Source organism: Vigna unguiculata, chromosome 6, assembly GCF_037176805.1.
Source record: "Vigna unguiculata cultivar grain cowpea cultivar isolate G323 ecotype 2 chromosome 6, ASM3717680v1, whole genome shotgun sequence".
In the NCBI taxonomy this organism is placed as follows: domain Eukaryota; kingdom Viridiplantae; phylum Streptophyta; class Magnoliopsida; order Fabales; family Fabaceae; genus Vigna; species Vigna unguiculata.
Genome location: NC_140797.1, coordinates 32,991,106 through 33,001,633, shown reverse-complemented (window position 1 = coordinate 33,001,633; position 10,528 = coordinate 32,991,106). Strand labels below are relative to the sequence as shown.

Here is a 10,528-nt window from a genome sequence, read left to right as displayed (position 1 = left end):
TTCAAAGGTGGAATGAGGCAACTATGAATTCTTCTCACACATTTTCCCACAAGTGGGACCCATTCTTACAAGGAAAACTCAAACCTCATCTAAACTAGTTTTTGTTGTTTCTCCTTCTCCATTGAAAATCCTAAATGGTGGGTGTTCCTCAACATCCAATAACTTAAAAAAAAACTTGTTATTATTTACTAAATACATTATTTTTTTAAAATTAAAATGAGTAAAATAAGTATTATCTAGAAAATACGTTTTTTTATTATAATATATACACTGCTTAACTTTACTCTAAATATATTTAGTCATAGTTACTAAAAGATATTTTCAACTTAAAAATATTCTAAAATAAAATAAGATTAAAGTTTGTTTATATTTAAATCAACCCATATGAACGTTTTATATATATATATATATATATATATATATATATATATATATTTAAATGAAGACGTCTATTCCATTCGTTTAATATCTTAATTCATTTTTGATATAAGATAATGATTAGAGATGAATTAAAATACCCACTGTTTTAAAATAATTAATTCAAAATTGTAAATATTAAAATTTTCCAACAATTTTCTGATGGAATATATATATTTTCTCTAGAAGATTCATTATTTATTTATTAATTAAACAAGTATGAATTTTCTAAAATAAGAGTGTGGGTTAATAAGTTACTAACGCCACAACCCCTTCAGTTTATGATAATTGGGTATATACCCAATCAAAAAGGTACATTCAAAGCCACAACCACCACAATTGCACTCTGTTACACTTTCTCTCTTATCTTTCTCTCTCTCTATCTCCCTATATAAACAAACAACAGCCCTGATCCTCTTCTTCGTTATCACCGCCATCAACACCACCCAACACCACTCTTCTCTCTCGACTTCCCTCCAATTTCCTTCTGGGTTTTGCAATTCGGTTCATTGGGTCTTCAAATCTGTCACCTTTTCCTCCGTTTAACGCGAGACGAGAGAAAGGGGAGAAGGAGTAGAAAGAGAAGAGGGATTGATTTTGATTTCGAATTTTGGGGGTGTGTGGGGTTAATACCCGGGGTTGTAGCATTGTAGACATCACGGCTATTCAACGAGTTCGCCACTCGCTCTCACATGCCCGTTGTGGCCGTCGCAAGGGTTGTGTGAGTGAGAGCAACCCTTCGCCACACGGCGGGCGTGGCGCTCTCCCCTCCGAAGGTGGTAGCCCATCTGACCTCCTCTTTCTCGCCGGCGGTGGTTCAGCCCTTGATTGTTAGGATTATTTAGTAGGGATAGACGTAATATAAGCAACGCCTTCAAAAGTTTTCAATAAGGGGTTTCTTGTTTCCTTTTGTTGCTTTTGTTCTTCTTCTTCTTTGGTAGTTGTTAGTTTAGGTGAGGTCAAGAATGTTGAGCATCAAGAGGGTTCCCACTGTGGTTTCCAATTATCAGAAGGAGGAGGGAGGTGAGGCTCCTGACGGAGGATGTGGTCGGAACTGCCTCAAAAGTTGTTGCATTCAAGGTAGGATCCATCATCTTGAATTTTAGTCGTGAAGTTAGGTATTTCGGGTTGCCTTTCTCTGCAATCTTAAGGATTGTGATGCTACTGTGACTGTGGCTGCAATTTTAAACCATGGTGTGATCTGTTTGATGGATTTTGGATTTTGCTCATTTGTGTTTTTTTGTGGTGTTTTGGGGACAGGTGCGAGGTTGCCTTTATATGCTTTGAAGAGAGTGGACAAGGTCGGTGAAAAGGAGTTGCCTTTGCTTGGATGCAAGGAGCATTGCCCTGTGGCGTTTCTGGACTCGCTTATCCTTGGGGAGGTATTTATGAATTCTGATTGTTTTATTTGTATACGTCGGTGTGTCTTTATGAGTGTGTTTTTGAGTTTTTTTCAGTTTTGGTGTTTTTCTTTGTACGTGTAGGTGTGTTATACGTTATGTTATGTGATTTGAGGATTTTAAGGATTCATGTTTGAATCTGTGTAGATGTGTCATTATGGTATGCGTAAAGGTTTGGTGTTCTGTTTTTACTGTGGCTAGAACTGTAGGTGTGTCGTTATGTTATGCCTTTTTTTAAAGCTCGATGTTCTATTTGTGTTGTAGTTGTGTCATTATGTTTTGCGGTTTGGTTTTTCTCACGTTTTAATTTGTGTTTAAGTTGGGCCATGATGTTGTAGTTTATGTTTTTCTTTTCCTTGTTTGTAGTTGCTTCATGATTTTTCCTAAGTATTTTGGTTTTGGTGGTGTAGTGGGAAGAACGCATGCAGAGAGGGCTTTTCCGTTATGACGTCACAGCCTGTGAGACCAAGGTCTGATTTGTGTACCATTTGGTTTGATTCACATTCTAGATGTGCTTTGCTTGTTTAGGTTTTTGCATGCATGTTGTTTGATGTGTTGGTTATTGGGTTAGGTTATTCCTGGGGAGTATGGTTTCATTGCTCAGCTTAATGAGGGTCGCCACCTCAAGAAGAGACCAACTGAGTTCCGTGTCGATAAGGTCCTCCAGCCCTTTGATGAAAACAAGTTTAACTTCACTAAAGTTGGACAAGAAGAGGTCCTGTTTCAGTTGGAGGCTAGTGAAGATGGAGAAGCTCAATTCTCTCCAAATGCTCCGATTGATGTTGAGAATTCTCCTAGTTTTGTTGCCATCAATGTAAGTATTGTAGCTTTTTTTGCAGTCTGTCATTGAAAGTTTAGTAAAAATAATTGTTTAACCTGTCTGTAATTTTTTAACAGGTGAGTCCTATTGAATATGGGCATGTGCTGCTGATTCCCCGGATTTTTGAGTGTTTACCTCAGAGGATTGACCATGAAAGCTTCTTGCTTGCGCTTAAAATGGCAGTTGAAGCTGGGAATCCATATTTTAGGCTGGGATACAACAGCTTGGGTGCATTTGCAACCATTAACCATCTTCACTTTCAGGTACTTGTTAATCAGTGATCAACTTGAGATGACAACAACATCCTCCATGTTGATTTTTGGGTTGTTCAATTTGTTATCTAGTGTTTTAGCAGTATTCATCATATTGACATTTTTGTGATTTTGACAAATTCAGGCGTATTACTTGGCTATGCCTTTTCCCATTGAGAAGGCCCCTACCAAGAAAATTACCAAATTAAGTGATGGAGTGAAAGTATCTAAACTGTTAAACTATCCAGTCAGGGGCCTTGTTTTCGAGGGTGGCCAGACTCTAGAGAGTTTAGCAAATGCTGTTTCAGAAGCCTGCATCTGCCTTCAACACAACAATGTACCGTACAATGTACTTATTTCAGACTGTGGAAGGCAAATCTTTCTCTTGCCACAGGTAAATTGCTCTTTAACTTCGTCCCTTTCCAAAATCACATTGCTTAGTTGCTTAACATACCATGTTGGCTTAAGTATGTTGTACCTGCTTTATGGTTTTACTGTTCTAATAAATTTTCTGTTGGTTTTGGTTCCTATACAATTGTTTTTCAATTTTTAGTCGTCCTCCTCACAATTAGCTGATGTTCTTAAATAACGGTTAGAGTGAATATCTTCCAATATGAGAGGGACCAATACCTAAAGTTTGCAATTTTATAAGAGCTACAAGAGTAATGTGAGGATTAAAACCATGAATCAAAATTTTTATAGGAACCACAATAGTCAAAAAGGTTATAGTGTCCTGAAATCTGTTGAAGCTTAAAATGTATGGCAACTTACTGGATTCCAAATGGTGAAACAGTGCTATGCAGAGAAACAAGCTCTCGGAGAAGTGAGTGCTGAGCTTCTGGAGACCCAGGTGAATCCTGCTGTATGGGAAATCAGTGGGCACATGGTGCTGAAGAGGAAGAAGGACTACGATGAGGCATCTGAAGCCAATGCCTGGAGGCTTCTTGCTGAGGTCTCCCTCTCTGAAGAGAGGTACGAGGAAGTCACTGCTCTTGTTTTTCAGGCCATTGCATCTGTTGACTTGAGTGTCAAGCCTCAATGTGCTGAGGAAGTTGATTCTGTTAGCTCAAGCACCCAGCCTGCCATGGTGGCTGGTTCACAGCAATGCCTTGTTCTCCAGTAACATGGCTCTGATTGAAGTGATTATGCACTAAATAAGCTGCTATATTACAGTTCAGTTCAAATATGTGTAGCACCCTTGTACTATGTGGTGACAGCAGTTACTTGAGTTTGAAGTGTTATGTGCATGTTTTATGGACCTTAAAAATTATGCTTTTATCATATGAACTTGTCCTTCGTAGTCTGTGTAAGAAAACTACAATGTGAGCATATTCTGTGGTTAGTGTTTGTGGTGGAATAATGTGACATACTTCATGGTTTTATATGACTTGAATAGCTTTTATCATTTTTTTTATTGTTATTGCAGTTTTGGTTTTTCTGCATAATGCCGTATGACATTAGCATTTGTTGAACAAGTTACGGTTTTCGTTGATGAGAGAGGAAAAAAAAGTAGAAAGGGAGATGGGTTTTTAATTCTTATACAAGAGAGAAAATAAAAGAAAATTTAGTAACTTTCATTATTTGAAGACTTAATAGTAAATTTTATTTTATTTTCTTATATTTAGTCAATAATAGGTGAAAGATGGGGTTGCTATTAAGTGAAAACACATAACTTTTTTTCCAAATGGAATTTTTATAATTTTGCAAGTATCGTACTTTTAAAATTATATATAAATCTACTCCTTTTCCCTATTCTCTCCATAGAAACATATCTTTATGCCACTAAATTTGCTCTCACGTTTAAAGTACCCTTTCTTTCATGACTTCTTAGACCTAATTTGTTGGTAGAGACCAAAAAGTTGTATGACAGTTCATGACAGTCTCTGTATCTTCATTTCTCACAGTTATTAAACCGAAAAACATAGCCCTTCCCTCGTGAATTGGGATCCCATACAACGTGACCTAAATTCGTATAGAACACTACCCAATTTTAATGACTAATCTACAAGAAAACTCACGTTAAACCTAAGGTATTTGTTAAAAAGCCAAAGACATTTTCCCAACACAAGAGATAACGTGAATCTCCACCATATATTATGGTACGTGTCTCCACTATTGTCACCCACCTATATGAAAACCACGATGAGTACCACCCGAAAGGCCCTTTAAATTTGCAAGAAGAAAAAACAAATTCTTATTTTATTGAGATCAAAATCACTATTAGTATTAACATGCCACAATAAAATCCAAATGTCTAATGCACCACTGCCAATGTTCTTAATATAGACCTTCTTGAATCCAAGTCCTCCTACCACACAAGAGGAAGATGATGTCAATAAAAATTTTGGCGATTGCAACATTTCTTTCTTTGTTGGGTTTGATCCCAATGGAGGGAAAATCAACACCAAGCATTTTGTACCAAAATGTATCTACTAGTGTTCCATCAACAACTTCACAATGGGTGAAGAACAATGCAAGAGGAAGAGGTTCAGGTTGTCGTGGGAGACCATGGGTGTGCCGTGAAGGGAAGTTTGCACCAAAAAGAGTGTGTTGCAAGAATCTCTGTGTGAATGTGAGTTCCGATAAAAACAATTGTGGGTTGTGTGGGATTAAGTGCCCCTTCAATTGGCAATGCTGTAGAGGTTTGTGTAGCAACATAAACTTCAGCATTTTCAACTGTGGCAAGTGTGGACATAGATGTCCTCGTGGGGTGCGGTGCTCGTTTGGTGTTTGTGGTTATGCATAAGCACTTGCTTCATTCCTTCCAAAGCCACCAAACACAATTGCTTGCAGCCACCTAACATGAATCCTACTTTCTCATCTCCCACATGTATATGGTGAAAGGGACATGTTTAATTGATTGTGAATCTTGTTTTATTCTGTACCAAATGTTTTGCATGCAGAAGTGTCATATCTATGTTAGTTACTACGAAAGCATAGTTTTTTGGTCATATAATCGACACATGAAAGCAATTATGTGTTTGTTTTGTTTCGTACTCTTTTAGGTAAAAAACATCGTGAGAAGAGTTGATGTTATACTTTGTTATTAGCAGAACAATTGTTACAATACATAAATGGTCATGTATCTAATGTTTATTTTAAAAGAAAAATTAAAATATCGAACTGAAATTCGATTAAAAAACCAAATTCTCTTTTTGTTTTCCGTTATAATTAGAACATACATTGAATTTTTATTTACTGCAAGTCTTTACTCTGTTGATACAAAGGTGTTCTTACAACATTTGAGGAACTTTTCACACACAATGATTCTGTAAAACAAATTCAAATTGTAAATAAAATGTCTTGGTCACATCATAAGCAATATCTCTTCTACAACTTCGTTACCGCCGCTTCCACCGCCACAACCAGTGGCGAGCAGTTGTATTATTGAATGCTCCTCTCTTACTCCACTCTTCGCCGCCGCCGCCGCTGCCACCTTTTTTCTTCTCTCTCGCGTGCTCCCACCACTCTTCCGTCCGTTCAGTCACCCAACCTTTACCTTCTCGACAACAACGCTTTTCTCAAACCCCACCTCTTGGACCTCTCCCTCGCGATTCCCGAAGCCACTCGCACGTGCTGGAGGCTCCCCGCGCTGGGCCCCTCGCACGTGCTGCATCTCTTGCAGGCTCTCCAGTCCCGTCGCGTAACGCTCGAAAAGGTTCGGTCTTTGTGGGAGGTTTTCAAATGGGGTGCTCACACGAACGCGGGTTTCGACTTCAAGCAACGTTCACTATCCCACGAGATCATGGCCTCGCTTCTCGTTCAAGTGGGGTTGTTCAAAGAAGCCGAGGAGTTGCTTTTCGCGTTGGAAAGCAATGAAATTTTTGATGATCTCATTAAAGGGTATGCTGGTGCGAGAGCATGGGAAAAGGGTGTCTTTGTGTATGACTTTATGAAGGGAAGAGGGAAGGTTCCTTCGAGGGATTGTTACGGTGTTTTGGTTGATCTTTTGGTGAAAGTGAAGAGGACGAGTCTTGCATATAGGGTGGCTTTTGATTTGGTGGATTTGGGTGTACCACTGAGTGGTGATGAATTGAGGGCATTGAAGATGGTTATGGTGCAGCTTTGCGTTGGTGGGAGGATTCAGGAAGCAAGGAACTTGGTGAAGAAGGTGTTGGTTCTTAATTGTGAGGTTAGTAGTTTGGTTTTTGATGAAATTGCGTTTGGATATTGTAAGAGGAGGAACTTCAAAGATTTGGTTAGTTTCTTTGTTGAAATAAAGTGTGTCCCTAGTGTGAAGGCTGGTAATAGAGTTATGAATTCATTGTGTAGGTGTTATGGTGTAGAAAGGGCAGGGCTGTTTTTGCAAGAGCTTGAAAGTTTAGGTTTTTGTCCTGATGAAGTAACCTACGGGATATTGATTGGTTGGAGTTGTCGAGAAGGGAAGATGGGAAATGCATTGAGTTGTTTATCAGCTATGCTATCAAAAAGCTTTGTGCCACATATATTTACTTACAATGCTCTTATAAGTGGGTTGTTTAAGGTAGGTATGGTGGATCTTGCACGTGACATTGTTGATGAGATGATTGAGAGGGGGACACTGCCTGATGTATCCACTTTTAGAGTTCTTATGGCAGGGTATTGTAAGTGCAGGCAGTTTGATAAAGTGAAAAGTTTGGTTCATGAGATGGAGAGCCGTGGTTTGATTAAGCTCTCTTTGATGGAGAATCCGATTTCCAAGGCTTTTCTGATTTTGGGCTTTGACCCTTTGAGTGTGAAGTTGAAACGAGACAATGATGGTCGACTTTCGAAATCGGAGTTCTTTGATGATGTTGGAAATGGACTTTATTTGGATGCAGATGTTGATGAGTTTGAGAAACACTTAACTTTGGATCTTGAAGAATCCATGGTAACCAACTTCAATTCATTTGTGGGGAAGGAATGCAGCAATGGTAACCTGAAAAAGGCATTGGTTTTGGTTGAAGAAATGCTTTGTTGGGGACAAGAATTGTTGCTGCCTGAATTCTCAAAGTTAGTGAGACAACTCTGTTCATCCCGGTCGCAAACCACATCAATGACAAATCTTTTGGAGAAAATGCCACGGTCTGCTCATAAACTTGACCCAGAAACTCTCAATTTGGTTGTACAGGCATACAGCAAGAAAGGCTTGCTGTCCAAAGCGAAAACTATACTTGATGAAATGCTTCAAAACAAATTTCAGGTCACCAATGAGACATATACTGCCATATTAATGACTTTTTGTAAGAAAGGAAACATGAAAGACTTCAATTTTTATTGGGATGTTGCATGTAGAAATAAATGGTCACCAGGTTTGGAGGATTTTAAATCTCTTCTTGTTCTTATGTGCCATCAGAAAATGCTGAAGGAAGCATCACGGTTTCTTGAAATCATGCTTTTATCACACCCTTGCTTAAAGTCAGATATATGCCATGTATTTGTGGAAGTACTTTCTAATAAGGGTCTTACAGACATTGCACTTGCAGCTTTAAAACAACTACAACCTTGTTTCATCTTGGATGACACTGGTTATAATAATCTTATAAGGGGCTTATGTAATGAGGGAAACTTTTCTCTTGCCTTTACAGTATTGGATGATATGCTAGATAGATGTTTGACACCTTGTTTGGATATTTCAGTCTTGTTAATCCCTCAACTATGCAAGGCTAATAGATATGACAAAGCTACTGCATTGAAAGATATAGTTTTGAAAGAGCATCATTCATTTTCTCATGCTATAGATTGTGCATTGATGCGTGGATTTTGTATCATGAGGAGCATAGGGAAAGCTGAAGCTATGTTCCGAGATATGTTATCTAAAGGGTTTAATCCAGACGAAGAACCAGAACTGTGTAACATGCTTATTCAGGGTTACTGCCAAGCTAATAACTTGAGAAAAGTGGGGGAACTACTTGCTGTTGCAATAAGAAAGAGTTGGTTGCTATCCCTCACAAGTTACAGGAATATGGTGCGATCAGTTTGTAGGAAAAATGGAGTCTGGTTTGCTCTGAGCTTAAAGAACCTTATGCTTGCACAATGTGCACTTGATGGACATATCATATACAACATTCTCATATTCTATCTTTTATCAGCTGGAAATAGTTTAGCTGTTAACAAGATACTAGCTGAAATGGAAGAGAAGAAAGTTGTGCTCGATGAAGTTGGTCTCAACTTTCTTGTCTATGGTTTCTTGCAATGTAAAGATTTATCCAGTTCCCTGAATTATCTTGCCATCATGATTTCAAAGGGATTCAAACCAAGTAACCTCAATTTGAGGAAGGTAATAAGAAGCCTGTGTGATGCTGGGGATCTGCAGAAAGCCCTGGAATTGAGTCAAGAAATGAGATTAAGAGGTTGGATACATGATTCCGCAATTCAAACATCTATTGTAGAAAGCCTTCTGTTGAGTGGTAAGATACAAAAAGTAGAAACCTTTTTGGACAGGATGGGAGAGGAATCTCTGACTCCTGATAATATCAATTATGATTACCTTATCAAGTGTTTTTGCCAACATGGAAGACTGAACAATGCAGTTCATCTTATGAACACAATGTTGAGGAAACATAACATTCCAATTTCCACCAGTTATGATTTTCTCATTGTTGGATACTGTGCCCAGAATAAATTGGACATAGCTATGGATTTTTACTCTGAGATGTTGAACTGGAATCTCAAACCAAGAATTGAGACAGTGGAAATGCTTGTCCATAGATCCTGCCAAGATGGAAAGACAGAATTAGCAGAACAATTCCTAGTGGACATGAGTCATGGAGGTGAAACTCCAACCAGAAAAATGTATTGCACTGTAATTAAGAGTTATCACATGGAAAAGAATCTCAGGAAGGCATCAGAGCTCATGCAAGCCATGCAGGAAAATGGCTATCAGCCTGATTTTGAAACACATTGGTCTCTCATAAGCAACTTAAACAGTGCCAAAGCAAAGGACACTGATAATGGTGGCAAGGGTTTTTTATCAAGACTTCTTTCCAGAACTGGTTTTCTTCAAAAGAAATGATTCAAAGAAATGACCTTCTGTTGTGAAAGGGGTATTTTTTGGTTGTATATTTTTGACACTACAGTTTTGGTCTCAACATTGTTTATTAAAGTTTGTTCATCACTTTGAGTGTACTAGTCTAATTGTAAAGTGACTTTATCATCTTTCTGTATTTGGAACTTCATGTAAACTTCAAAATTCACACTTCTGTAGTTTCTAGGTAACATGTATTTATTAGTTCTGTATTTCTTCTTGGAAACTGACAGATTCATTATGGGAGATACCACTCAAGACATTCCCTTTGAAAATTCTTTTCCAATTTTTGTACAGAAGTATACACTTGATCCAAAAAAAGGTCTTTATTGTGTTTCTTTAATAAAGTTTTTCAAGATATTAAAAGCATGTAATACCTTTTTTGGTAAAGATAAATGTAATATATTTTTTTTGACACAAAAATATAATTATTTTAATATTGATAAAGAAATTATAGAAATTATTTATTTTATCTAAAAAATGAAACCTTCAATTTAATACTTGTCAAGATTTGATATTTAAATTATAAAGTAAGTTATTTTTAAGAATATATTTAAATGAGAGGAGTGATTCTCTCCCACAATTAATTTTAATTCATGCACTTTATTTTTATCTTTGTAATTTTCAAAAGTTTTTTTAATATTTATGATTACTT

General features: G+C 37.5%; 2 protein-coding genes across 2 annotated transcripts; both read left to right on the top strand.

Annotated features, from left to right (window-relative positions):
- The first annotated feature begins 747 nt into the window (after positions 1-747).
- LOC114187966 (GDP-L-galactose phosphorylase 1-like) lies at positions 748-4,293 on the top strand. Its single transcript, XM_028076419.2, has 7 exons — positions 748-1,497; positions 1,678-1,799; positions 2,228-2,287; positions 2,389-2,631; positions 2,715-2,900; positions 3,034-3,282; positions 3,682-4,293. Exons 1-7 carry the CDS (start codon positions 1,383-1,385, stop codon positions 4,009-4,011), a joined length of 1,305 nt encoding a protein of 434 aa, XP_027932220.1. The 5' UTR covers positions 748-1,382; the 3' UTR covers positions 4,012-4,293.
- Positions 4,294-6,046: 1,753 nt separating this feature from the next.
- LOC114187759 (Pentatricopeptide repeat (PPR) superfamily protein) lies at positions 6,047-10,135 on the top strand. Its single transcript, XM_028076115.2, has one exon. It carries the CDS (start codon positions 6,280-6,282, stop codon positions 9,859-9,861), a length of 3,582 nt encoding a protein of 1,193 aa, XP_027931916.1. The 5' UTR covers positions 6,047-6,279; the 3' UTR covers positions 9,862-10,135.
- Positions 10,136-10,528: the final 393 nt, after the last annotated feature.